Here is a 26778-nt window from a genome sequence, read left to right as displayed (position 1 = left end):
CCAAGTTAGTACTTCTCACGGAAGTACTTGGCGGCCGCAACCATGTTGGACAGGGCGGCCTTGGTCTCGGGCCAAGCACGGGTCTTGAGACCACAGTCAGGGTTGATCCAGAGCTGCTCAGGGCTGAGGTAGACCAGCATCTCAGCAGCACGATCCTTGATCTCCTGCTCGCTAGGAATACGAGGAGAGTGGATGTCGTAAACACCAGGACCGATGTGACGGGGGTACTTCTCGTCAACGAAGACCTTCAGCAGCTTAGCATCAGACTTGCTGTTCTCGATGGACAGAACATCGGCATCCAGGGCAGCAATGGCGTGGAAGAAGTCCTGGAACTCAGAGTAACAGAAGTGACTGTGGATCTGAGTGCTGTCGGTAACACCAGCGGTGGAGAGCTTGAAAGCATCAACAGCCCACTTGATGTACTTCTCGCGCTCGGCACCAGAACGGAGGGGCAGACCCTCACGCAGAGCAGGCTCATCGACCTGGATAACCTTGACACCAGCCTCCTCAAGGTCAACGACCTCATCACGGAGAGCAAGAGCAAGCTGCTGAGCCTGGACAGACTGGTGCACATCGTTACGTGGGAAAGACCAGCGCAAGCAGGTGATGGGTCCAGTCAGCATACCCTTCATGGGCTTGTTGGTGATGGAGACAGCGAACTTGGACTCCTTGACGGTCATAGGAGCAGGACGGCTGATGTCACCAACAATGATAGGAGGTCGGACACAGCGAGATCCTAGAGAAACAAAAATATTAGTATACAGTTCGTATGGGAAGATAGTGTGCGCCGGGAATGCGACAAAGAAGAGTTTTTTTGCCTACCGTAGCTTTGAACCCACGCGTGAGTGGTGAATGCGTAACCGGTGAGACGTTCACCGAAGTACTGGACCATGTCCTATAAAATGGTTAGCAAATCTGGTTGGCATTTTGATACAGGGTTCATAAGTGAATTTTCTCCATATGACTCACATTTCGTTCACTCTCGCCGTGAACTAGCACGTCCAGGTCAAGCTCCTCCTGGATCTTGACAACCTCACGGATCTGCTCCTCGATGAAAGTCTCGTACTCAGCGGCGGTGATTTCACCCTTGGTGAACTTGTTACGGGTCACACGGATCTGAGAGGTCTGGGGGAAACTTCCAATAGTAGTGGTAGGGAACTTGGGAAGCTTGATGTGCTCGGTCTGCTGGGCAATGCGGACAGGGAAAGGAGATTGACGGATGTGCTGTTCAGGAGTGACGGCAGCCTGACGAGCCTTGACAGCAGGGTCGTTGGTGCGGGTGGAGGTCGCACGAGAGTGCATAGACTTAGCATTGGCCTCAAGCTCAGCAGAGACAGAGGCAGGGCCCTCGGTAACAGCCTTGGCAATGACAACAACCTCAGAGACCTTCTCAACAGCGAAGCTGAACCAGTCACGGATCTCAGCATCGAGGTTCTTCTCGGAGGCGAGAGTGTGAGGGGTGTGGAGGAGAGAGCTGGAGGTGGCAACAATGACACGGTCCTTGCCAAGCTTCTGGATAGCGGCCTCAACCTTCTCAATAGCGGCCTTGAAGTCAGCCTTCCAGATGTTACGGCCGTCAACGACACCAGCGGACAGGGTCTGCTTGGGGCCAAGGGCAGCAATGACAGTGTCGAGCTGCTCAGGGTTGCGGACAAGGTCCACGTGGATAGCGTGGAGGCTCTGGAGAGAAGAGAGAACATCAATGTTGTGGACGATATCACCAAAGTAGGTGGCCAGGGTCAGGCGAGGAGCCTTGTCACCCAGGTTGCCCAGCTTCTCGTAAGCGGGCTTGAAAGCAGCCTTGACATCAGCGGCAAGGTCAAAGACGAGGACAGGCTCATCAATCTGAACATCCTCAGCACCAGCAGCCTTCAGCTGAGCCAGAAGGTCAGCGTAGACGGGCAAAAGGTCCTGCAGCTTGGTGATAGGGTTCAGGCTAGCACCACGGTCAGCCTTACCAAGGGCGAGGAAGGAGACGGGACCCAGGAGAACAGGGCGGGTGACAATGCCAGCAGCCTTGGCCTCGAGGAACTCGCGGACGGGCTTAGGGTCAGCAGAGAGCTTGAACTCCTGGTTATCGGAGAGAGCGGGCTTGACGTAGTGGTAGTTAGAGTCGAACCACTTGACCATCTCCAAAGCAGGGACATCGACACCCTCCTTCTGCAGACCACGACCCATGGCGAAGTAAGTGTCAAGGGGGTCGAGGTTGTACTTGCTGTAACGCTCAGGGATGACATTGAACAGCTGGATGTGGTCGAGGACCTGATCGTAGAAAGCGAAGTCGTTGGAGGGGATGAAGTCAACACCAGCGTTCTTCTGGATGTTCCAGTGCTCCAGACGGAGACGCTTGCCCTCGGCGAGGAGGTCATCGCGGGAGATCTTGCCACCCCAGTAAGCTTCAGTGGCCTTCTTCAGGTCACGGAGCTTACCCATACGGGGGAAACCCAGAACGGATCTAGATAGAGAGAGTCAGTGATGAAACGAGGTCGTTGGGAAGGATAATTGACATACGATTGAACCATTCTGACGGATGTGTGAAATAAAATGATTAGGTCTCAAAGATGCAAAAACCCGAAACCTTTGAGAGAAAAAAAAAAAGAAGAAGAAGGGGGGAATCGAGCCAAAAAATATGGAGGGGGATCGAAGAGGGGCTAACCTCAAATAGGATGGAGGGGCAGGATTCCAAAGGTTTCTTGACCCGTATTAACACTTTCTCCGTTCAACGGAGCAAATCATCCAACCAAGGGGTCCGGGGGTGAGATCTGCAAGTGGAATTGGAGGGAATTGATGAGAAACTGGATCAATTCGGGGCAATTGAGGCGTTGGAATGGGTATTGGGTGGTATTGGTCCCCGTAAATTTGTCCTGGATTCATTTACTGACCCATATTTTGATTCATTCTCCACTCATCCAGACTCATTCTCTTCCCCTCTCCGTGATCGGCGAAGATCACGCCATTCTGACGATAAGCTATAGGACTACTGAAGGGTGCCTGGAAATAAGATCTACGTGTACTATGGAGTACTAAAACACAGCCCTGAAGAGCCACTAGGTATCTGGATCTACTTGTTACCCAATGTTTTCATGTCCAATCCCGGACGCCAGAGCCCGAAAATACCGATGTTCTCCGAAGTGCATTGAACTCGCATGCATAATAAAAGGAAAAAAAGAAAACATAATCAATGTTTTCCAATATTTCGGGGCCAAAGTGTTGGCACTCCGGACGCCTTCGGACACCGATTGGTTTTCACTAGCGGATACCCACCGTTGGATCTTCCCCCAACCAATGGTGCAGCTTTCGGGTGGCAACTATCTCACAAAAAAAGGCATCCTGCAGTTATTGAAGGCAGAGATTCTCCGTTGAGGGACTGCAGATGTCATAGTGTCATGCACGGCGGTACGAGATAGTATACAGATCACAGAGATATCACAGGGCTCGGATTACGGAGTACGCAACATGTCGTGGGGAGGGGCAATTGCTGACTCCATCCAAGTTGAGAGAATTTGACCAATTGGACCAATCCAGGTTCTATCTGAGATTGCGTGCCCAGGTGGGCATTCAAACATTTGAAGAGTTCAAGACTACACATCGTATACTAGCATTGAGTACTAATCTAGTCAGCAGATCCATGCTGAGAGAACTGAAGTTCGCGTAGTTGAGTGCACTTCTCTACGAGGTTCCAACTTGAACATTTCAAGTCACAAATTTGAAGCAAACTGGTGATGACTTGCTGGTGGAATATCTGAGTCATACTAGATGTTCATCCCATAATCTGGAGAGACATGCTAGTACGTAGCACTAGTGATCTACTATGGTCTCCAGGGCTACACCGCATATTGAAAGAAAAAAAATCAACAACCCCGAGGTTAGATAAATAAAATACATCTTTATATACATACCCAGAGATAAGAGAATAAAGAGACGTCCAAGGGAGGACTAGTATGTCTTCAATGTTTATAATTATTACCAGTATACGGAGTACAGTCGACTATATTCAAATGTTAGATCTCATAGTGTTTATCATGAGACAATTACTAGATTATGCTGGGAAAGAGCAACCAGAGCTCCTTCTTCATAACACTTTGCGCTTTGCAAACTTCAAGCAAATATTGTAGCCTTCCAAGCTCTCACACCTCCAACAGCCACCACAATGGTCATCTTACTCATCTTACCAGTTGTCAATATCACATCCAAAAATGACTTTTCTCATCTGTCCCCCTTGGCGAAAAGAGCGCCATTCCTCACCGGAAGTGTCCAACTCTAATCAAGGCGCACAACCGGGAAGTTTCCAGGCACAGAACCAGGAGCCAGGTAACACCATTGGAACATTCCCTATATGAGATTCTTCTAATGGCAAATATTAGGGACCTCAGTGCATTCCATAGTCCAACCTGAGAAGAAACCATCGGAAAGCCTCTCGCGCATACTTCGTCGCCGATTTTCTCGAGAGTCGAAAACGTCAAACGTGTCCCGAGGTCATGGGAAATCCATATTTCCTTTTGTACTCAAAACATCAAAGTCGGTTCCATCCAGACCAAAACCAGACCTCACAGCGCTGGAGAACTATGGAAGCAGTCTCATGAGCGAAAGAGGATATGACAGTGATGCGCAATACATTACAACCCCACGACGTGGCGACCATTTGGGGAGGTCTCCTGGTAGTCGACCTTTTAGACGAATGGAACTCAGCGATCTAATTGAGCAAAGCCAGGAGCGCTCAGAAGCTGAACGGTGGGCTCTAGAAAATGACCGGGATGTATCTCAGTCGCAAGAATCTGCCTTCGGCATGCATTTCATCCCAACGCCACCGAGCACTCTCCGAGGACCTCCAACCACCTTTCATACAGCACTTGATACTGACGAATCTAAAGTTCAGCCTGTGGGATCTCTCACAGATGATCAACCTCAGACAGAACCGGTCATGAATGCGAATTATGTGAGATCACTACCATCTTTATCATCGACTCACTACGAACCCAACTTTAATGTTTCACACTCGGCACACTCCCCGTCATTAATATATCCGAGACTAACAGTGGCCGAGATCTCATGAGTGATTGGAACCAATTTTTGAAGATGAGTCGTGATCGATATGGCTTGGCGTCATCAGAATCGCTTCCTGGACCATCAACCAATCTTGTTGTTCCCAAAATAAGGCAAGATTCTCATTCGGCCAGGTCCTTTACCGATCCTCGTTCGGTACACCTCAGTGAGCTAGGTATTTCGAACAAGCTGGCCTTCCACTCACAGTCGTCTCAAATTATGTCTTGTGGTCCATCTTTGACTCAATTGGTACGCCCGAATAGAGCCGGTCTATTCACCAACTCTTCCCAGGAAAACATTCAACTTCGTCAAAAGGGAAGTGCCTCCGCCCTCTCTGTCAATGAGCAAATTCACAAACCGACGGGCCTGCGAGATGTATCCTCCTGCTACTCACAAGTCAGTCCGTCCTCGGGGAACGTGTCCCTTGGCGACCAGTCGGTTAGAAATCTCACTCAAAAAGCCCCCAACAAAAGCCCTGGAATCCAAGAGACAATGTCTTCTGAGAGTGAAGTGGCCAACATTCCAGCTCCCAGAAACACCCTCCTAAGCCGCTTCCGAGAACATTGTGATCCTGATTCACCTATCTCCCCTCAGTCTCAGAGCCTCGCCATTGGCCATGTCTCCCCTCGCAAAATCAGCATTGGTTGGATGTCTGGGGGACGTCGTGTTGGATACGGTTATAGTCCTGTACCAGCGAAAGGCGCCGAGTCTCCGAAAAATTATGAGCAAGTAACACCGCAGTTGAGTCAGATAATGGGATTGAAAGCAGAATTCGCAAAGAGCAATGAGGCTCAGGGTTTGTCCCAAAGCCATGTGCGCCTGGAAGAGGTACGACGAGCATCAGCTCGGCACTATACCCCGCCATCTCCTGACATTCCTCCAAAAGCCAGCAATGAGGCTTCTACTGTTCCCAGATCCGCTAAATCCGCAACATCTAACAGAGGATACACCGTTTCAGTTTCACCACACCTGAGGGCAATTTTCAATCGCTCTAGTCAAGAACGAGGTTCAACCACTGGTCTGACTGAGGAGAGTACCAGAGATCTTTGCGCTCCAGAGTTGACAGCAGCAGTACAGACAGAGTTTTGTCAGATTCCCCAAAGCTCACACTATACCAGTCAGGGACAGGGTGGTGACAGCTTCGCTCATCAATGGGCTCGCCTAAGTCGATCCATGAATACACAGTCAAGGAGCCCCAAGACAACTCACAATGCGGTTTTTAATCAAGAACAAACACCACAGGATGGTGCGTTCTCTGTGGACCGCTTGGAAGCGATAGAACCGTCTTATCTCCAACTGGATAGTCACAATGAGCATGGGAACCAAGCCCATGAGCCACAGTTTAATCCCTCTCGAGCGGCACGATGGGCTCGCAGATTCTCCAGATACAGAGAAAGCAGAAAGCCTTCAAATAATCGTCAACAGGAATCTTCATTCGCGTCATCGGGTCCGTATCAAGATTGTGATTCCACGAATGCCAGTCTCAAGCGGGCTATATCTACGAAGAGCAACACGACAGATGATGCGGATTGTCTTGAGATGCCTGGGTCATTTGAAGGGAGTCGCTGGGCGAGTCGAATCAGTCGAATGCTTTGAGACATATTGTATTTTATGGTGAGATTGTTTAGCACAGAAGTGTACCTATGATCCAAAGCAGAAAACATCGGGAACTCATATCAGGCTTACGATACCCGACTCATCTTCAGCAGAACAGGACTCAATATTATTAACTATCAGGAGCCGGTTGTCTTTTCTGGGTTATAGCTACGGAGTCGTTTTGTAGTAGTCTTCCACAGAAAAATGTCATTAATCGTACAAGAGGTATCAGTCCAAACGCCAGATAGTATACAGTAGTAAAACAGTAGGATAACACGAAAATCCCATTCCCCCAATGCACCTCTCGGAGTTCAAATTAGACCGAATCAAGAAAAAAAATAGAAAGAAAAATAGAATAGAACTCTACCGACGCTGTCGCTTAGAGCTTTTATCACTCGTGCCACTGAGCACACTAGCAGAACGCTTGTGATTCCTATCCTCCTTCGTCTCCGCATCAACTTGACCAGCATTCGCATCTCCATCTGCAGCAGTAGATTGCAAAACGCTAGTCCCATCTTCCGCCTCAGTCTTCACCTCCGGATGACCCGAAGCATCAGGCTGCGACTTCTTCTCTCGCTCAGCCTTAGCCGCTTCAAGAACCCGGATCTCACCCTCAACCTTCTCGGCAACTTTCCGCGCATCCAGAAGCAGATTCACAGACTGGATCAACCGCTCAAACTCCTTACAGACACGCTCGGTAGGCATGAACAAACGCACAGGAATCTCCAATTCAGAAAGCGCTCCAGCAAGTTTAAGTGTCTGCACATTGGACTTCGCTTGCGTGAGTTTCTGCGCACGATCACTGCGGAATTGCACGCCTGCTGTAACGCGGTCGTGGTGTTGTACACCGTAGCGGGACTCTTCGGCTGCGGTGAGTGTTCGAATAGGCTGGGCTTCGCGCACGGCAGGTACACTGGCTGTACTTCCCTTCTTGTTCGCTGCGGCTGGGTTGGTACTGGGTGTTTCGCCGCGGCTGTGTGGGTTTGCTTGTGTTGGTGTTTGTCCAGCAGGACTAGCGACTGCACCCTCTGGACCAAGGATCGAGCGACGTTTCTTGCTCTTATCGGCTTGGAGGAGAGTCTGGAGGAGTTGGGAGAGACCTTGGCTGGATTGGTAGACTGTGGTATTTCCGACGCTGATGGGGACCTCGAGGCGGGAGTAGAGCTCACGGCGTTCTGTGATGAAGTTCTGCTCGTTGCTTGTGATGCGTTTAAGTTCTTCGAGGAGCATGGCTTCTTCGTGGACTTCTTCGGCGTTTCGGTTTAGTTGTAACGCGGCGAGTTCCTTACGGTCTCGTTCGCGATCAGGATCGAACTTGAGCATCTTTTCGTGGAGGTCGAATTCTGCTTCGGACATCTCGGATGGTGGGTGCTCCATTGCCAGCATTGTTGCGGCGATGTAGTAGTAACGTGCTTTCATTTGTTCCATCGTCCGGTAGTGCTTGGCTGGTACGAGGGCGTTGGAGTCGGCTTCGGAATCTACGCGTGGTTGGTACTCGTAGCGATCGGCTATGACTACCCAGCGGAGGTCATAGTCGTGCACCAATTCCATCAAGTAGTCTGTTTCCTCGCGGGTCCATTCGTTGTTTTGCAGATGGCGGTTGTACACTTCGTCCGAGTATTTCTGTGGTAGCCGGGCCTTGATGTTGTACTTGGCGAAGTTGTATTCTTGTTCCAAAGGCTTGGGTGCCTCCTCTTGCTCGCCCTCGGTCTTTTCCTTTTTCTCGTCCACTTCCATCTCGGATCCCTCGGGCGCGGGGGGTCGATTTGACTCATGCTTGCGTTGCCAGTGATTCAGGACCAAGGTGTCGGACCGGGCACCGTTGGTGAAAGGTGTCATGCGCCTAAGCAGAATGACTGATTAGTAGAATTCAGACTTGAATTTCTCTCCTATCTCTCATATTACTTACCACGGTCGCACACGCAGCTTGTTCATCCATTTCGGGCGCCCCTTGTATTTGTTCTCATTGATGGCGATAGGCGGCGCCCGTTCTCCCAATAGCGCGTATAGTTCACGAGTAATTCCCTCTGCAAATACCATCAGTCAGCGACAAATCTTGAAACCTTGGAATATCGACAACTAACCTGGTCGCTTCTCAACAACCTTGTGCTTCTTATGCGGTCTGGGCTGGCCCTCAGCGGGCAAGTCCAGCATGTCACGCACATCAGCGGCAGCCATGTTAGTCTGATCTTGGGCAAAAAAACACGAGATCAAACAAGACGCAGCCGGAGATTAGATAAGTGAATGAGAGAGAAAAAGAACCAAGCCAACTCTTGATATGACGATGAAGAATGATGATGAAAATCGCGACGGACTGAGGAATGACGAAACCAGTAGGCGGTGTGTGGGGGAGGCGCGAAGCCAGGGTGTTGATTGTCCAGAACAATTAGGGGAGGTAACTTGGAAAGGAAAGTCACTCTTAATAACCCCAGATCTCTAAAGTGTTTCCTCTTCACCCAAAGCCATGGCTCTCACAGCTTCTTCGTCATGGCTGACAGTCACTTTGGCTCTCTTCTCCTTTCTTTCTTTCCTCCTCCCCACTAACGCACTGTACTTCTATGTTGATGGTCGCCAGACCAAGTGCTTCTACGAGGACCTGCCGAAGGACACCTTGGTAGCAGGTATGAACAACCCATATACTTCTAATGCAATGATATCCACATCTGCAGTTGCAGTTCCAACTCCAATTATACTTCCAAATATCACCCATACCCTATCTAATCACTTCTACAATCAGGTACCTTCTCAACCTATGTTATCAACTCCCAAACCAACGTCTACGCAATCGACCACAACCTCCGCGTTATGATCACTGTCGACGAGACATTCGACAATGATCACCGCGTTGTCTCAAAGCGCGAGCACCACTCCGGCCGCTTTACTTTCACCGCTGCTGACGCCGGTCAGCACAAGATCTGTTTCTTGGCCGACACGGATGTCCAGACAAGTGGTTGGTTGTCCAGCGCACAGGGCGCTGTTAAGATCTCGCTTGATATGGCGATTGGTGAGACCAGCAAGATCGAGACTGAGGATAAGGATAAGATGAAGGATATCGTGCAGCGCGTTAAGGACTTGAATGGTCGATTGCATGATATTCGCCGCGAACAGGTGTACCAGCGGGTGAGTTGAATTAGAATTACGCTCTTTCTGTCCAGTTTGAAATATGGGAACTATGACTTATACTTGTTTCTAGGAACGTGAGGCCGAGTTCCGTGATCAGTCAGAAACTACTAACTCCCGTGTTGTTCGCTGGACTCTTATCCAGTTAGCTGTTCTTTCTGCTGCTTGTGCCTGGCAACTCTCCCATCTGCGGTCATTCTTCATTAAGCAGAAGTTGACTTAGGTGGAGGTGATTTGATAAAAAGAACATGCCATTTTGAATGTCTTTTCAAGCCCTTTTTTAAAGCCCTTTTTTTCCCGCTACGTTTCCCTTAAACTTCAACTTTGCATTTGGGTTTCTGCTCTTTACTATTATCACAAACAAACGCCTGATTTGATTTATGGAGATGGTTTGAATTGCCCGCTATATATGGGGGACTTGGATTTTCGCTGTTTCTTTCACTGTGGGATGTTACAGTGATGCTGATGAGTACTCAGTGTGGTCGTGGTATAATTGCCAAGATCAGGTGGTTTACTCTAGCAGGAAACAATCTGTTTACATTTCCAACGAGAAAAAGAGGGTGTGGAGTGCATGGTTAGCGCAATGTCGATTTTGATAATGGATGTAATGACAAGCTTTCTTTCATTTTGCTTCTATTAAATGTACTTGAGGACGGTCATTAGACTCGCAAGTCAATGTAACAAAATAGGCTCTGAAAGAAAACAAATGCAGTAGGGCCAAATCCCTGGGAGATAAGTGGTGGGGTTCATCATTCATTATGTCCAGGGTAAAGATAATAAAATGAAGTATAAAAAGGTAAATGCCCAATATGCTGGTATATGGCAATGGAAGAGAAAAGAAGATTGGCCCGCAAACGAATGATGCCAGATGAACAATGGCATGATGGATATTTCTCGTCAGGACAGCGAGAAACGCCGTATGGGTATGCAAGCGAGGCGCTTGGCCAACGCGGGTGAAAACATGAGAACACAAAAGGTTCTATGGGTATATGAGCCCTTGGACGGAGGGATGAGGAGGAGGGAAATGATGAGGAGAATCATGATGAGCATGAAGAGATAAAGAGTTGAAGAGGTGAATGGATAGGAGTGCTCGTTGGGAGATTGGAGCTTTTAGGTAGTCACCATCGGGTCAGGACTACCGCAGAATCCGAGGATCAATCTTTCGAGGTCGGAGAGTTTGTATGGTTTCGTCATGTAGCCCTTAATTCCCACTCTAGAGGCACGGTTCAAGGCCTCGTCCGTGACATCGGCGCTCACGGCAAGGACGGTCGGAGGTTGTGTCAAACGCAGTGGACTTATGCATGTATCCATGTCCATGGAGTCTGGGTTGTTGGGAATATCAGGTGATGAATTGTTCGAACCAGAGGACTGGCTTTGGTGGTCATCCACCATTTGCAGAATTCGAGATGTTGCCTCGTAACCATCCATTTCAGGCATCCAGAGATCCATAAGGACGATATCGATAGGCTTCAGCTCGGGCGTATCTAATGGTGTGGGTTTGATGGGCTCATCCGCGGTGCTGGAGATTTCCATCGAGTCACTGGCGGCGGTCGATGCAGCGAGAATCTCTTGGACGATTTGTACTGCCTCTCTACCATCGGCAGCTTCCAGAACATCACGGTAGCCAAGCTTGCGGAGCATGTTGACCAACACACGTCGGTTGATCCGGTTGTCTTCCGCGACAAGGAAACGTAGCGGGTATTTCTCCCCGAGTTTCTTGTCGTACGTATCTTGAGAGATGGCGCTGGGGTTCAGTTGAGGTCGGGATAGTATACGAGGTAGGGGTGGACTCTCGGATAATTTCTCATCACTGATGCTGGGGGTTGGTTGCTGAAGTTGTGGCTTCTGTAGAACAGAAGGTGAACTCGATAGCGTGGGCTCCCAAACAAAACTGCTACCACTACCAGTCCGCGTATGCTCGATAGAGATAGGCGGCGTCATGATACGCTCGTTCGGGGTTGCAGGCCGGTTGTAGGCATCACGTTGATTCAGGGGTACTCGAATTTGAAACTCAGACCCATGATCAGGCCCGGTGGTCGATGAGCGAACACAGACCAGATCACCTCCCATCTTCCGTGAAAGTCCCTTTGCTACAAGGAGACCGAGGCCCAGCCCATCCTTGCTCCGCGTTGTTGACGCATCTTCCCGTGCAAAAGGCTTAAAAAGATTTGGTAAGAAAGCCTCTGGAATACCTGGGCCAGTGTCTCGCACACTAATCAACACATCGTTATTTTTCATATCGATGGTTGCACAGACAGTGATTGTGCCATTATTGGTGAACTTGATAGCGTTCAGAAAGACACAGGAGATCAGTTTAGCCAGGTCCCGATCATCTGCCAGAAGAGTATCAGGCAGTGCAGGGTCAACAGACCAGTCCACCGTCTTGGTAAATATTTCACCATTTGAGGATCGAGATTTAATCTCAATCTTCTCGCCAAACTCGGTGGCATTACTCTCAGCAGAATCCGGCCGACCGCCAACATGGAGCGACTCGTTGATGACTAAACGGAGCAGGTCTCGCAACTTGGTGAATCGCAAGGCTGGTCCTCTGAGGTTCACGTTGATACCTTCCAGCAGTAGGTGAGGCGCAGACCGTCGAACTGCAATGGATGGCCGAGGGTCAACCATATTGGCCATGACTTCCTCGATCTGGCGGGCCGGAGTAGCGTGAACGATCTGATCGCTCTCGTGGACCGCATTTTTAACTTCCTCACTGCGGGGCGATAGTTCCTGCCGTGATGATGCAGCGCGGAGTCGCTGCCTTCGAGCGGGTCGTGATGAACATGAAGCCATATCCAGCGGGAGACTTCGTCGTCTCTTGTAAGGGTTCACTGCGATATTGTTTCCTTCGATGAAAATGCTCGGGCGGCTTTCATCGGATTCCGATAATGGAGGTACGTCGCCAAAAAATTGACTATCCTCTTCCCGTTGCGGGGTTGGGGTTTTAGGCACTTGCATGTTGAGATCGTAAGCGTGGACAACATTGTCTGCGGCCTCCACAGCACGTCTTGCGCTATCCTGAACCATTTCAATTCCTTCTTTGAGGGCCTGGAAAATCCCACCTGATTTGATAGGTGTCCTGCTTTCCATCGCCTCTCGCACAGTTGCGTGCATCACATCCAGCATACCCACAACGCCTTGCATTGGGGTTCGTAATTCGTGTGATAGACTGCGGGCGTAAGGCTTGAGTGTTGAATGGTGGGAGACAAAGTCGGAGGTTTCTTGAAATGTGGTGTATTGTATATCTTCGACAGTCGGAGGGATAGGCGGGAATGCACAGCTTTCCTGCTCCGGGAAGATTTCGTCCTCGAGCAGCCGCTGAACGATCATATCATCGAGCGAATGCAGAAGAACCTCCAAAAATGACCAGGAGAGGTTTCGATTCCGCGTTCCCTCTGCTGACCACATCAACCCAAGATAAGCGAGGCACTTGCCCGCTGAGAAGAGCGGGATAGCCAGATACGCCTCGGCGGGGAAAGGTAGCTGATCGTCCCCAAAGGAGACTAGAGATTTAAGATTTTCAGGAATCAAGCACGGTCGCTCATGATCCATATGTAAAAGAGGGTTTCCACCTGCGAAGTACCGGTTTCGTTGTAGTCCGACGTTCTGATACCCATCATCGTAATAAAACACGGCTCCAAAGAGCGACGGCCGGCGCCCGCCCAATTCGGCCATGGGTTCCCCGCCATGCGCACGACGGGCAACAAAACCATATTGAGCTTTACTGATTGATGTCAGATCTTCCATGAGCCGTTTCCAGAATAGCTCGGTATCTGAAGTCCTCAACCCCTGTTTGAGCGAGACCAGTTGTTCAATTGCAGTTGTCTGGGCGCCGTCATGCCATGATCGACCGGACGCGTCAAATTGCATGTCGCCATCTTCAGGTACAGTTGTGAGTCCCTCTGTGAGACATTCGGATTTGCAGGAAGGGAAGGACATGGCCGGTCGAGAATGAAGGGTGTTGGGGGCATCGGGTTCGGGCGAGTCGGTCATGATCCATGTGGGATTTTTGGGGGAGAAAAAGATGCAATGTTTGAAAGGAAGTGTCCGTTGTTCTCTTCCCTGAATTTTTTTTTCTCTCTCTCCCTTTTGTTCAGATATCGTTTCAAGTTCCAATCCCTAAATGAACCACACCATGTCCAAGAACAAGGTGAACGAGTAGTTGTAAGAGGGGGCAATGATCAGGAGGGGATTTTCCGATTCAGGTTCTGGGGGCGGTCTAGACTGAAACAAGGGCTTTCGTGGGTCAGGTACACTTCACAATGTACATACACAATGTCAGAAAATAATATTCATGGGGAAGTGAGAAGAAAAAAAATAGTATATATAATAGAATATAATATAAATCGAACAATAAAGACTAGATTTAATCAGGAAGGAGATTTTAAAAAAAGGAAAACTTCCACACGGAGTACACACATTTTCCCACTCGATCTCTCTTTTCTGCGGAGCCCTCAAGCCCTGGGGATCGGCGGATCTAGAACCAAGAGATGCGTGTATAATAACACTCTCAATTATCATCGATCCATCACTTCAGAGAAGAAAAAAAAATTAAAAAATTAAGACAAACAATTAAATAAATACTTCATGTACGTACCCTGTATATGTATATGATAACTACCATATAGTTCCATCGGTCTAGGACACCAAAATGGTGCCAGATAGTCCATAAACACTCATCGCCTACACGGGCCAATTCCCGGCCCCCGCAGTAATTTACAGGGATTGTAGCCGCCTTCATAAGATCCTTTGCGAATGCCCCAGCTGGTTTGGTGATGGAAATTCCACTCACATCGATGAAAATCCCGACATCCGGGTTGTAGGGAAACAGGGGGGGTTTTACAAGTTTGATGGCATATCCTGGGTACGCGATGGTTGGTGCGGGGCTCCTGATCTGGTCCAGTCCATATCTCAATCCTTGTATGTGATCTATCGAGTCGAAAAAATTCTGGCTGAAGTCTTGACTCGGACTATTTCAGAGGGATCGAGGAGCTCCACCACGTTACTCCACCAGTCATGGGAAGTGGGAATGTTTGCTACCTACAGATCAATACGAAGTACCATGCATGCATGTACACGAAGGGAAACTCCAAGATTATCCATACATAATTTCTATAGATGAAACGCCCTAATTACACTTAGACAATAGGATGAAAAAATGATTATAAAAAATATTGCTACTAAATACGAAATATAGGACGAAGAGATGATGAGACGACAAACAATAAAATGCTCGAGCGACGCACATGCAGGGATCGAACCAGTAACTCACTCCTTCCAAGGTTGTCCACCTGAGCGGCGAGGCTCTTGTTGAGTGGACATGTATTGTGTCACCCCAGTTGACCTAACTCCAGGGCTAGTAGGTAACATTTGAATCCGATTTGACCTGAGAGCACCGTGACTGACCAGTTGACATCTAGACATACACTTCAAGTTCTTCAAAGTTCAATCAGTTCAATCAGTTCAAGTTCGATCGAGTTCACCTGGGCAGCTTTCTCTGCGTGAGTATGCCATATTTAAACTTGCACTTGAGACCAAATGTAGTATTTCAAATATTCAAGTTGGACATCTGGGCTTGCTTACCCTGACTCGGGTATACTATTTATATTCTTTTCAATTCAAGTTCAAACATTTGAATGTTACAACTGATGGCTCAAGTGCTAAGAATGGTAAAAGATAATCTCATGGTTTGATGGAGACTCGGAGTTTTGTCTATTGATGAAACATTGGAAATGTTTCAACTAACATTCCAAGGTTGGAACCTTGGAAGTCGAAATCAACATCCATCATGGACTAGATTGATAATTTCCTGGAGACATGGCTAGAAGTATCATTGACTAAGTGCTAAATGGAGTATATAAACCAATTCATCATGGATCCACATGCCTACATGGGCAGATTCAAGTTTCTACCCCGGTTCTCCAGCTAAATCCACTGGCACTACTGCACATAAGGTGTGATACCGAGGTTCAACCCCTCAACTCGATCATGCAGCAAACACTGGCAGCGCTTGAGTCCTAATATTGAATTTCCAAGGTCAAACTTGAGCGACTCGTCAGTAGCAAGTCACTTCTCGTCCATATTCCCATGAAACCTTGGAATATCCAACAAAACCCTCAAAAATGGCTCCGATCACTCCGTTTACCATCGATATCCCCGATGAGCATATCGACCAGCTCCACCAGAAACTCCAGCATGTCTCCTTCCCTGATGAGTTAGACGACGCAGGATGGGAAATGGGTGTCCCATTGTCAACAATGAAGCGACTCATCACCACTTGGCGCGAGAAATTCGACTGGCGAGCCCAGGAAAAGAAGCTAAATGAGCAACTCAAACAATTCACCGTTCCTGTTGCAGTCGATGGGTTCGGCGACTTGGATATCCATGTTGTCCATCATCGATCTGAAAATTCACGTGCAGTTCCCTTACTATTCATCCATGGATGTATGTGATACCGTGACTTCAATTAATACTTCATGACGCCAATTCAGATGATTTACTTACTGATATACTTCTCAATACAGGGCCGGGAAATTTCCTCGAAGCTACGAAGTTGATTCCATTACTCACCCAAAGTGAGGACTCGGAAGGAGTGTCTTTCGATGTGATAGCGCCCTCGCTTCCAAACTTTGGGTTCTCACAAGGAATTAAAAAGGTATAAAAAAATTCCCCTCATATGATCAAATTGTAATAACTAACATGTTGACAGAGAGGGTTCGGCCTTGCCCAATACGCCGAAACCATGCACAAAGTGATACTAGCACTTGGATACGAAAAATATGGTAAGCTCACCTAAGATATACAAATCACCGAATTCGACTCGAGCCTGGGCTAACACTGACACCTCAAGTCATCCAAGGAGGAGACTGGGGTAGTATAATTGCCCGAATAATGGCAGTCTACTACGCTGAGCACGTCCAAGCCGTTCATCTAAACTTCGTTCCAGTACTTCCACCATACCCTTGGCGCAATCCACTTCTCTTCCTTTCATCACTCATTAGCGTACCATTCTCGGCGAAACACCGCGGTTACATATCCCGTTCGCTGGGATACAAATCTATCGGTAATGCCTATTACAAGCAGCAGGCAAGTCGACCCCAGACACTGGGCTACGGACTCCACGATAGCCCCGCTGCGTTACTGGCGTGGATATACGATAAGTTACACTCATGGTCAGATAACTATGCGTGGACAGATGAGGAGATCTTGACGTGGGTTAGTATTTACTATTTCTCACGTGCAGGACCTATGGCTTCGACTCGGATTTACTATGAGGCTTCAGGGCAGAAACCCGATGATGTGGAGAGGTGGATGTCGTTGGACCAGTCTTTTACAGCTCGTGCCCCTGATAATGTGCGCTTTGCAGTTGCGCAATTTAAAGAAGAAGTGATGATGTGGCCAATGGCTTGGTATCGGGTCATTGGGAATGTAGTCAAGGAGAAGGAGTTTGATCGTGGTGGTCATTTTGCAGCATGGGAGGAACCCGAGCTGTTGGCGGGAGATTTGAAGGAATTCTTAGGGAAAGGTGGAGCGGCATATGCTGTGATAGAAGGGAAAGATGGATACTGATTTTAATAGAGATTAGATAGTATGTCGTATGGAAGATTGTTATTCGCTGGTTCAAGTTAGAATCATTTATCGTGGAATTGCAGCACTGCTGTGACTGTGACATTGACATTGATGACGGGTTATATTATCGTGATAGGAAGATAGATATAGAGTCGCATGATGACAGCATCTGCGATTCTATAAGTAGGGTTTAATCACATCACTGCGGTGATATTCCATTCCGGTCGTCCATGGTACCCCCGTCACGTAGTGAAAACCGCAGACGCCAAAATCTGCCTTGAAACCGACAGAAAGCCCAAAAAATACCCAGCTTGAACACATCCATGATCATTGCCACCTCTTTAATCCTCTCGTCCCTTCAGCAGACGCTGAGTAACCTTATCTTTCTCAATGATGTAAACGTGTGCACCCCATCCACTTAGGGCGTCACGGTCAACGGCGGCCAGTAGAGCTTGGGAGATGGTCTCGAAAAGATCCTCGGGAGACTTGAAGGGCAAGTTAGTTTTGAAAGAATTAATTTCATAAAAGTTGGGGAACATACAAGATCCGGCTCCCACAGACCCTCGCAGGTACCAAACAGCTGTTCGCTGGCGGTTCCGCTCACAATGAAGTCCTTGGCAAAGTCGATACAGCCAATGCTGTCAAATCCACAGATGAATGGCTTTCCAGTTGTTTGGTTGATACCGGCAATTACTGGGCTGACGAAGAAAGGACCAAAACGCTTTTCATACAACGATGAGCTGACCAGGTTGGCCAGGGTCTGGGGTGCAATATGGCGCTCCTCGCGTAGACGGTACATGTTGACCTTGTAACGGAACAGATCAGACACGGTGTTGACATCGGTGGCGAGGCCAGTCAGGCCGAGGTAGGTGGATGGAGCGTAGTTGAAGATCTTGGGGAAGTTGTTGGAGATGGTCAGGGCTTGCATGCCCAAGCGGAGGTCGCAGGCGATGGCGACGCAATCCTTACCCACCATGGCGACACAGGCACCGCCATCTAGAAATGACTGTTAGCTTCCTTACTTGAATAGATAGAGCTGTGAATGGCTGTGCGTACTGATATCGAAGGGAGAGCCCTGATGATGAGGTCAAGGAGTTAGCTTTCAAGATCCAGCGGTAACGAAACGGGACAAGGAGACCCATCTCCATACCATTATTGCGAATTTATGTTATTCAATGTAAACCAGGAGAATATTTCTGAAGCTTCAAGAGGTAACAAGGGTCGGAAAAAGAGGGCTGGGAAGGGACGGGGTGGTGAAAGATGGGAGAGGTGTTGATGATGGGGAGCTGTGACCTCTGGGAGGTCGCGAGCTCGGATGACGCCGCACCGCTGCCTGCTTAGTCGCTCGCCCGCAACTCTTCGATCACTTTCTTATCATTCTACTTTACAAATACCCTCTCTTCGAACGTTGTTCCTTTTGCTATCTATTGGGTTGATTATACTTCCCTCACACTTGATTTATCAATTTTTTTTTTTTTGGTTACCAGATTTTCGAGCTACTCCGTGGGCTTTATCCCCGCTTGCGCGAACATGAGCGCCCATGTCGTGGTAATAGACTCGACAGCCAGACGAGCAACAGTTAAGACGACACCGACCAAACATCTCACAGACATTTTACAAGAGGCATGCTCGAAGTTTGGGTACAATGCCAATCAATATGGCCTCAAGTATGTTGTGCTTGCCCCGCTCTAAAACATCCCATGCTTACCTACTATGGCTTCTAGGCACAATCGCAAACAACTGGATATGTCTCTTTCTTTCCGTCTCTCAGGCCTTAGCTCTGGTGCAAAGCTAGAGCTTGTTCAGCTTTCCCGATCTCCCTCCGTTGTCACAGTTGCCCTTCAACTGCCAGAATCCGAAGCTCGTGGTGCCCCAAACGGACGTATAATGGACAAGTTTCCAAGCACAACTACTCTCTGGTTAGTGCTGCGCAAGTTTGAAGCGGGAGTAGCAGGAAGTGGACCTGTACGAAACCTTACAGCACGAGGATTACCCGCTACGAATGGTGGGGACTCTGGCTCTGGACGGTTGTTCTATGAGATTCCCGTTCTTAGGATCTTGGAGCGCGAGCTGTCAAGCTTCACGGATTTACAGAAGTCGCTTGCACAGTTAGGTTTCAATAGCGGAAACGTGTTGATCCGCCTCGGCTTTCGACTAACTGAGGAGCCTCTCGAGGAAGCTATGGTGAAGATTGGCGAGTACTTCCAATCAAGCGGGGATGATACACCAGTGCAACCACAGAACACAGCCACTCCAGCTCCTGTAAAAGAGAACAACGAAGAGATGATTTCACAGGAGCCCCAAAGTGAACCAGTTTCCTCGTCTATACCTGAGCCAGCTACTTCCACTGCGCCCTCAGCAGCTCCGGAGCAGTCTGCTTCAACATCTGAACGACACATCACCGTCTTCTCCCCTCCATCTGACGACACACCATCATCTGCACAACTCTCATACCATGAAGAAGACTATATTCCCTCCATTGAACATGCCAAAGCCCACCAACGACAGCTCAATGAACTATCCCGCCCACAGCGTCTACCAACAGACGCCGAAATCGCCGCCAAGGTCGCCGCCGAAGAAAAGCGCCGTGCAGACATCCGCGAGATCGATGTGAAAGTACGCTTTCCAGATCAGAGTCAGGTAGTGACCAAGTTCGGACCAAGTGATTCAGGCCAGTCTCTTTATGACTTTGTTCGCGGTTGTCTGGCACCCACCTATACCGAGATACAATTCGCTTTGAATGCTTTTGTCACTACAGCCGCTCGAGCTGGACACGCCCATGCCATCCCGAACGACAAAACTCTTCTGATCAAGGAACTTCGTCTGCAAGGTCGAGTCTTGATCAATTTCACATGGGCCGATAACGCAAGCTCAGCGATCCATCAGAAACGAACCAATCTCCTGCGCCCGGAGCTTCGTAGTCAGGCTCAGGAACTGAAGATTGAACAACCACCGGATGTCATCGAGGAGCCCGCGGCACCAAAAGCCGAAGCAGGCCCTAGTGGTACTACAGATTCAGGAAAGCCTGTACCTAAGAAGACCGGCGGTGTACCCAAGTGGTTGAAGCTTCCTGGAAAGAAATGAACTGAATGTTGACTACTTTTGATCATCTTACGATTGATACGGATATGATTTGGATGACAATGACTGAATTGGAGATTTTGATGTATCCTGCATTTATTGGCTAGGCGTACCAATAGATGTGTTTTGCTTTGAGGCAGCAAAACCAATTGCATGGAAATGAAGAAAGATTGATCATGATCAGAGAGCCTAACGTAGACAAAGACTAGAATTCCTTTGAGTACTCCGCACTAAACCAATGATAGGTCCACAGGTACGACCTAGACTTTTTCAAGACTCAGGTATAGCTAGAGAAGCCAAGTTGAAGGCCACCACATTTCTAGATCGAAATGACAGTACTACAGTTTACATTTACAAGGAAGTATTAATGCAATTAAACTTGGAACAATGTTTTCATTATGGTTTCTCTTCCACAGGGAAGGGATCCCACTTTTGCCATCCCCATCATCCACCGGTAGTCACGAATAAAACTCCCATATTCCGCTTCCGCAAGCCATACGCTATTTGGCGGCCCAAAAAGATAAAAGCAGTCCCATTAGACGGTCAGCGTCGGGGGTGAGGGAGGAGACTCCGGAAGTTCATTTTTTCGTTCGTTGCGCGCGCCAGATATTCAAGTCGTTAAACGAAAGAGAAAAACAGGTTCACGGAATGAGACGCTTAGTGACCCTGGACACGGCGGGCCTCGGCGATGACAGCCTGCATGTCCTCGACCTTTCTCTTACCGCGGGTGAATGTACCGAGCTGAAGATACCGTTAGTCTTGATTCAATGATAAAAGCATTTGTCTGGCTCATTGGATTGGCAGATAATGGGAATGATATCCGGGTGACCGAGTTGCTGGGTTGGAGAAGTAGACATGGTGGTTGTGCCATGGTAGCGTTGATGAAATCTTCCCGGGTGGCAAATATGTTCAAGTCACTCCAGTGCTCCCAGATCCCCAGCCCAAAATATCATTCCATTTATCGGTACCAATCCAGACGAGATCCGGACGTAATGAGAATTGGTGGTGTAAACGTACGCGCTTCTTAGCGAGCTTACGGGCACGCTTGTCCTGAGCGTTTCTCAGCAGCTCAATGACACGGCGCTCGTAGGGGGCAAGGCCGACAACCTCACGGGCAATCTCGCGGACGAACTTGGTGCGGCGAGAAGACTGACCCTTAGACCGGCTGATCTTGGTCTTGGGGGTGTTCAGCGGGGTGGTTTTCTGTATGTCTCAATTAGCTTGCTTGTTCGAGGCATAAACATTTCTCCATGTGCCAAGCAAGGGAATCCCTCGGAATAATCTGTCTCAAATATCGGTTTCTCGAGGTCGGTTCGTAGCAAGTCTGGTCGGACAACAGTCGAAATAGTAGGCTAAGGATCTGTTTCAAGGTCCATATCCTGATATCGAAAATTTTCCTCCACAGTGCCTGATCGTGTTGTGACACCACTGGTCCTCCATTGATTCCTCCAGCAGCTCCATGCCAATCTAAAATGCAAACGAATCCTCCAAGGGAATAATCGACTGAAGACCAAGACCGACTCGAGGGAAAAACCGATAAGAGACAGAGTATTCGGAGTGCTTCGGGGGTTTGCAGGCAGGGATAGAGGGTTCAAAGAACACGTACGCGGCCGCTGTTGGTGCCGACGATGATTCCGGTGCGTTCCTGCGCCATCTCGACGGTTGGTGACTGAAGGGGTTGGCGGTGGTTGTCGAAGGAAGGGAATGAAGAAAGTCGTGTGGAAATCCCCTAATCTCGTCGTGAACCGCACAATTGCGGGTCTTGGCACGGGCACGACGTAGGCGAGATTATAGGGCTAGGGCTATTATCTAATCAACTGTAGACATGTCTCGATGACTAATTTATGTCTGCCTCAGGCGTCAATGTCATTGAGAAACCCTAAACCACCTTCCAAGATTTAGTTCTAACTTCTACATAGGCAAGGTTGGAAGTCTTATAATATTGTACATATCCAATGTCATATTTCTTTTCTGCATGCTCTGATATCCATCTGCATTTTATGTTTTTCATCATTTTCCGTCATCATAACCTTCACTTTCATAAATGCCTTTGCTTCGTCGCGTCGTCACCATCATCACAGCTTCACACTCAGCACACCATCCAGGGCTTCTTCCCAGCTTTCCATCAAAGATGCACAGGATAATTCAAGCTCAGCCTCACCCAGAACTGACTCAAATACATCCTGGAGCTCTGGAGTATGAGGGGCGTCCTGATGTCCCTGAACTGTAATGTCCATCAGTGTGGTCAGCAGCCCGGGGGCGGAGAGACGCTGCTTCATAGCACGGGTGTTAGAGCGAATAAGTTCGAATAGTTCAGGAACCAGAGCGGCCAGATTGTCTACGCGCTCTTTGGGCAGCTTGGTAGTCTTTGAACCCTTGCGAGAAGCGGAGGCAACCAGCAATGATAGGGCCTTTAGAGTCTCGAGAAGGGTGAAGATGCCATGGAAGTATCCCCAAACTGGGGCCACTGGGGTTTTATCGCGGAGATAAATCACCCTACCAGCGGAGAAAGGTGAGATTTTGGAGTCGTCCAATAAAAATTGGGCCTTCATCTGGCTCAACCATTGCTCTACCCCGGCGAGCGCCTTGTCGACCTGCTCGGCAGTGGTATTCTTGGACCCAGCCATAAAAGTCGCCACCTTGAGTAGCTCAGAATGAATCTTTCTATTCTCTTGTTCGTCCTCGGTGAGATCGATAGCCTCAGAAAGAGTGAGGGCACTGAGGTCAGGGAGATCCGTTTCTGGGGTTAATGGCCTCTGGATGGCGATATCCTTCAACACCCCGAAAAGCCGGTCTGTAATCCTGGCTGTGGCAATCCAGTTCTCCTATATCCTTATTAGTATAACAAGAAAAGACCAAAGGGATACAGAGCCAAAATACCTTTGGCAAGGGACCTAGGCGAATAAACGTTTCGAAATCGTCTTCGCCTGGGAATTCGCAGTTCATGAATGCATCGTAAACTCGCTGATCTACTGTAGGAGCAGTACTTCGGGCTAAAGATAGAAAAGAAAGTATTAGTCAAGTGTGGCCAAAGATATAGGAAAGTGCAACGGGTGGCGTCTATACCAATCTCATCAAAGCGAACCAGAGGGTCGCCGCCAACTAATCTCTGTGCTCGGCGAGCATCCAAAGCGTACATCCGGCGACAGATACTGGTGCTCAGACGCTTCCGCAGCTCGATAAGTTCTGCAACATTGATGTAACTTCCTTCATCCAGACCACGACTTCGGTATCTCATGGTGGTTAGATCAGCATTGCGGTAGAAATTGAGGCCTTGAATCAAGGCCGCTTGAGGATCAAACTCCTTGCGCTCAAGACCTTCAACAGGGGGAGTTGAGTGAGGGTGGATAGTAGCGAGACGTGTGAAGAAATTGTGGGCCACAGATTCATACTGCATCTGCTTAACGGACAGCTTATTGAAGGCCCCCAGCGCGAGAGAACCCGCTCCAAAGAGGAGATAAAAGCGCATAATCATCAAGAGAGCTTGATAGTTATGAGGTGAATCAATAAGAAGACGCTCTAGGACCACAGTTGCACGAAGGCAAGCAAGGTGATCATTAATTGGCTCCTCTTTACTTTCATGTCCGATGGCCATGGCGGCAAGAATGCATAGCTCATCTCTGGGCTGACTTTCAATGATAGCGGGCTTCCCGCCGTCGGTCGGTTCAGTCTTCTCAACCCGCTTTTCGCCAGCATGGGATTCATAGAGATTCATGCAACGCACGACGAAATCGTCGATACTTTGCTTCGAGGGCTTCTCTACTGCTGAAATGTTCAGACAGAAATCCAGTTTGAGGGCATTAATGGTAGGAACGAGAGCCTAGGTCGAGTTAGTATTGACAGAAGAGACAGTGTTGACTTGTGAAAGCTTACCTTCTCGCCCTCGCCCAAATTCTTAGACAGAAATTGCAACGAGGCTGCCATGGCGTTCTTGTCGCCATGAAGAACTCTTCGGAGATCGTTAAACATGTAGAGTTTATGTTTGTGTTGCTCAATGTACTGCTGACAAGCAGGCACCAAATCGTCCTGCATAGTCATTTCGCCCTTTTCAATAGCGACAGATATCAAGTCAAGGCGAGCCAAACCTGCGTTACGTGATTTTGAGTCAAAGTCAATATGGCTTTCAACGAATTTTCGAGCATCAGCACCGGCCCTATGCACGATGTCAGTTTATCATCAGAAATTTGGATGAGTCTAAGCAACCAACCCAGGAGTGTCATAATGTTTCACGGCTTTGATAAGAAGTTCCCAAATGACGAAATTATCCTCGGGATCCTTGCGCCCATTCTCATCGATTTTGTAGTCCTCCTTCACGAAGGTAATAGCTTCTTCCCACAGGTTGGCCGCACCCAGGTGATGCGCCATGAGGGATTTGAAATGCGCGTCATTTTGGCAGATTGGAGAGCTGATACCAACGTTCTGACTGTTTAGAATCTTCACAATCTCAGCGGACCGCCCTTGAGACTCAAAAATCTTGATGAGAAGTAGCAATTCCTCTGAATTTTGAATAGCTCGCGGCGGAGTTGAGGATTTGGCCTGATAATTTCAATCATTTAGCTTTTCGAACCAATTCAAATTCTGATTTGATCTTGAAATCAGACAAATAGAATGACAGAAGACTCACGGAGTCAGTGGGGACATCCTCTACTGCTTTAGAGACCATACGGTAGGCCAGGGTTCCAAACAGCTTACACTCCATTTCCGAGCTTCTGGGATCAACTGATAGCAGATATGTGCAAAAGATAGCCCAGAAGTAGTATTTCCGCTCCCGAGGGAAGTTCTTTTGGAGACTCATAGAGGCCTAAAATATATAGATAGTAAATAGTTAGTATTCAATGCTTGAACTTGAATATTGTGGGCAGATAAGTGGGATGCAATGACCTTTTGCGCTGACTTCCAGTCTTCATCCTCATAGGCAAATGTAAACCACCTCATCTGAAGTTCTTCGTCCTGAGGCTTTGCCTTCACGGCCCTCTCCCACAGCAAGCTCTTGGTCTCTGCATGCCCTTCCATCTTATTCAAAGTCCTGAATAGCAAATCGAGGGTATCGAGGTCGATTGTAGGTGGTTCAGCTTTGCAAATATCAAGTGTCTCCTTCCTGCCGCGCTCGCGATGGGCCTCGTCCGCCATGAGGGTGTAAATGTTGGCCTTCCATGCCTGTTGCAAGCGTTAGCGGGGTACTTGGTTGTCAGAATGTGGAGGCTTCTTGGAGATATGTCTGAATACACAAAGGTAACACGGGGGGAATGACTTGCCTTCAAAAAGCGCGTATCCTCGCCTTTCTTCACGCGCTTCTCGATCAGGGTTAGAGCTTGCTTAAAATTCTGCCCGTCAATGGCATCTTGGACCTGATTGTTACGCCGGAGGAACGTGGCGTCATTGGCAGGCGCCATTGTGACGAGCTCTCCGAAAGAGTTTGGTTGAGGACGCTCAGTTCACAGAAGAGACTTCTGTGAAGGTCAGATGATCAACAATTTGAGAGTGGGGGTGTGAGTCTGGAGATCACTGATTCACTGGTGCTTTTTTTGGCGGGGAAGCAATTCAAAGGCGGTGTGGAATTGTGGCTGTAGATATGCCGTACCTTTTTGTCCGCCTTGTGGCCGAGGCTTATCATATCGAGTAACTAACTAGTTACCTACTACAGTCTACAGGCTCCGAGCAGTATACTGACATCATGAATACATTTTATTAAATTATTGGATTAAAAGTTGGATTATCTTAAATATGGCTCTGAAGTACTCCTATGTCGTACTCATCCTGAGTAAATGCCCTACTACTATATTGATGGTACAATCTATACTAGTTAGTAGTAGTCTTCAAGTAAGTCACAACTTGAATTTGAGCTTACTATGTGGTACTAGTAGGTGCCCAGGTGCCCAAGCCCAAGTACAGAGACTTCAAGTCTAAGTCCGAATTAGACCAATAACTTGACATTACATCTAGATTCCTAATTGAAATCGAATGCACATGTCCACGGGTGTATGCTATGTGCTAGTGCGTGCAGATTGTTTCCAACTTGGCAGGTTTACTCCAGGGGCCAAGTAGTATCAAGTAAGCCCTCATGCAGCGCTTCAAGTTTGCGCGACACTGTATGTAGCAGTGAAATTGGGCAAGGTATCTACTTAGCACTCAACATTTGAAGTGCTTGGCCAGGAATCTCGGTCAAGTAGACACCGTGATACTACAGCCATGTTCACAGTCAGTAGTATGTACAGGTAACTGGTAACATACCCCTCTTTGCATGTAAGTACCTACAGGGTTACCGACAGGGTTACCTGCATGATTAGTACCTAGAAGGGAAGGCCAGCTGCTATATAATTGGATATACTAGGCAGCTGGCAATCCTAGGGACATCTAAAGTAAGAGATA

The 26778-nt window shown here is 48.4% G+C and overlaps 10 protein-coding genes across 10 annotated transcripts; 4 read left to right on the top strand and 6 right to left on the bottom strand.

The window, feature by feature from the left end:
- Positions 1-5: 5 nt before the first annotated feature.
- N7483_007082 (5-methyltetrahydropteroyltriglutamate--homocysteine S-methyltransferase) lies at positions 6-2522 on the bottom strand (the record flags this gene model as incomplete). The annotated part of the gene is made up of 4 exons (XM_057090519.1): positions 6-736; positions 823-895; positions 970-2455; positions 2512-2522. The coding sequence occupies 4 exons, from the start codon at positions 2520-2522 to the stop codon at positions 6-8; spliced, it is 2301 nt and encodes a 766-aa protein (XP_056945260.1).
- A 1674-nt stretch (positions 2523-4196) lies between these two features.
- On the top strand, positions 4197-6639 carry N7483_007081 (uncharacterized protein; the record flags this gene model as incomplete). The annotated part of the gene is made up of 3 exons (XM_057090518.1): positions 4197-4311; positions 4386-4936; positions 5077-6639. 3 exons carry the CDS (start codon positions 4197-4199, stop codon positions 6637-6639), a joined length of 2229 nt encoding a protein of 742 aa, XP_056945259.1.
- A 363-nt stretch (positions 6640-7002) lies between these two features.
- Positions 7003-8817, bottom strand: N7483_007080 (SANT/Myb-like DNA-binding domain-containing protein; the record flags this gene model as incomplete). The annotated part of the gene is made up of 3 exons (XM_057090517.1): positions 7003-8482; positions 8549-8666; positions 8724-8817. 3 exons carry the CDS (start codon positions 8815-8817, stop codon positions 7003-7005), a joined length of 1692 nt encoding a protein of 563 aa, XP_056945258.1.
- Positions 8818-9103: 286 nt separating this feature from the next.
- N7483_007079 (p24 family protein) lies at positions 9104-9982 on the top strand (the record flags this gene model as incomplete). Its single annotated transcript, XM_057090516.1, has 3 exons — positions 9104-9260; positions 9377-9759; positions 9833-9982. 3 exons carry the CDS (start codon positions 9104-9106, stop codon positions 9980-9982), a joined length of 690 nt encoding a protein of 229 aa, XP_056945257.1.
- Positions 9983-10869: 887 nt separating this feature from the next.
- N7483_007078 (uncharacterized protein) lies at positions 10870-13752 on the bottom strand (the record flags this gene model as incomplete). The annotated part of the gene is made up of 1 exon (XM_057090515.1): positions 10870-13752. One exon carries the CDS (start codon positions 13750-13752, stop codon positions 10870-10872), a length of 2883 nt encoding a protein of 960 aa, XP_056945256.1.
- A 2129-nt stretch (positions 13753-15881) lies between these two features.
- On the top strand, positions 15882-17328 carry N7483_007077 (epoxide hydrolase; the record flags this gene model as incomplete). The annotated part of the gene is made up of 4 exons (XM_057090514.1): positions 15882-16203; positions 16251-16414; positions 16469-16541; positions 16610-17328. 4 exons carry the CDS (start codon positions 15882-15884, stop codon positions 17326-17328), a joined length of 1278 nt encoding a protein of 425 aa, XP_056945255.1.
- Positions 17329-17669: 341 nt separating this feature from the next.
- On the bottom strand, positions 17670-18481 carry pup3 (proteasome core particle subunit beta 3; the record flags this gene model as incomplete). Its single annotated transcript, XM_057090513.1, has 4 exons — positions 17670-17813; positions 17870-18324; positions 18385-18403; positions 18479-18481. The coding sequence occupies 4 exons, from the start codon at positions 18479-18481 to the stop codon at positions 17670-17672; spliced, it is 621 nt and encodes a 206-aa protein (XP_056945254.1).
- A 377-nt stretch (positions 18482-18858) lies between these two features.
- N7483_007075 (putative UBX domain protein) lies at positions 18859-20412 on the top strand (the record flags this gene model as incomplete). Its single annotated transcript, XM_057090512.1, has 2 exons — positions 18859-18995; positions 19053-20412. 2 exons carry the CDS (start codon positions 18859-18861, stop codon positions 20410-20412), a joined length of 1497 nt encoding a protein of 498 aa, XP_056945253.1.
- A 654-nt stretch (positions 20413-21066) lies between these two features.
- Positions 21067-22063, bottom strand: N7483_007074 (60S ribosomal protein eL36; the record flags this gene model as incomplete). Its single annotated transcript, XM_057090511.1, has 3 exons — positions 21067-21150; positions 21427-21612; positions 22016-22063. The coding sequence occupies 3 exons, from the start codon at positions 22061-22063 to the stop codon at positions 21067-21069; spliced, it is 318 nt and encodes a 105-aa protein (XP_056945252.1).
- Positions 22064-22484: 421 nt separating this feature from the next.
- N7483_007073 (MDM20/NAA25 family protein) lies at positions 22485-25802 on the bottom strand (the record flags this gene model as incomplete). The annotated part of the gene is made up of 8 exons (XM_057090510.1): positions 22485-23234; positions 23290-23402; positions 23476-24229; positions 24283-24562; positions 24617-24945; positions 25034-25210; positions 25291-25566; positions 25638-25802. The coding sequence occupies 8 exons, from the start codon at positions 25800-25802 to the stop codon at positions 22485-22487; spliced, it is 2844 nt and encodes a 947-aa protein (XP_056945251.1).
- Between the last annotated feature and the right edge of the window lie 976 nt (positions 25803-26778).

Source organism: Penicillium malachiteum, assembly GCF_028827825.1.
Source record: "Penicillium malachiteum strain IBT 17515 chromosome Unknown utg000003l:1.0-4950554.0:1.0-4952489.0, whole genome shotgun sequence".
In the NCBI taxonomy this organism is placed as follows: Eukaryota; Fungi; Ascomycota; class Eurotiomycetes; order Eurotiales; family Aspergillaceae; genus Penicillium; species Penicillium malachiteum.
This window is presented reverse-complemented; position numbering and strand designations above follow the sequence as displayed.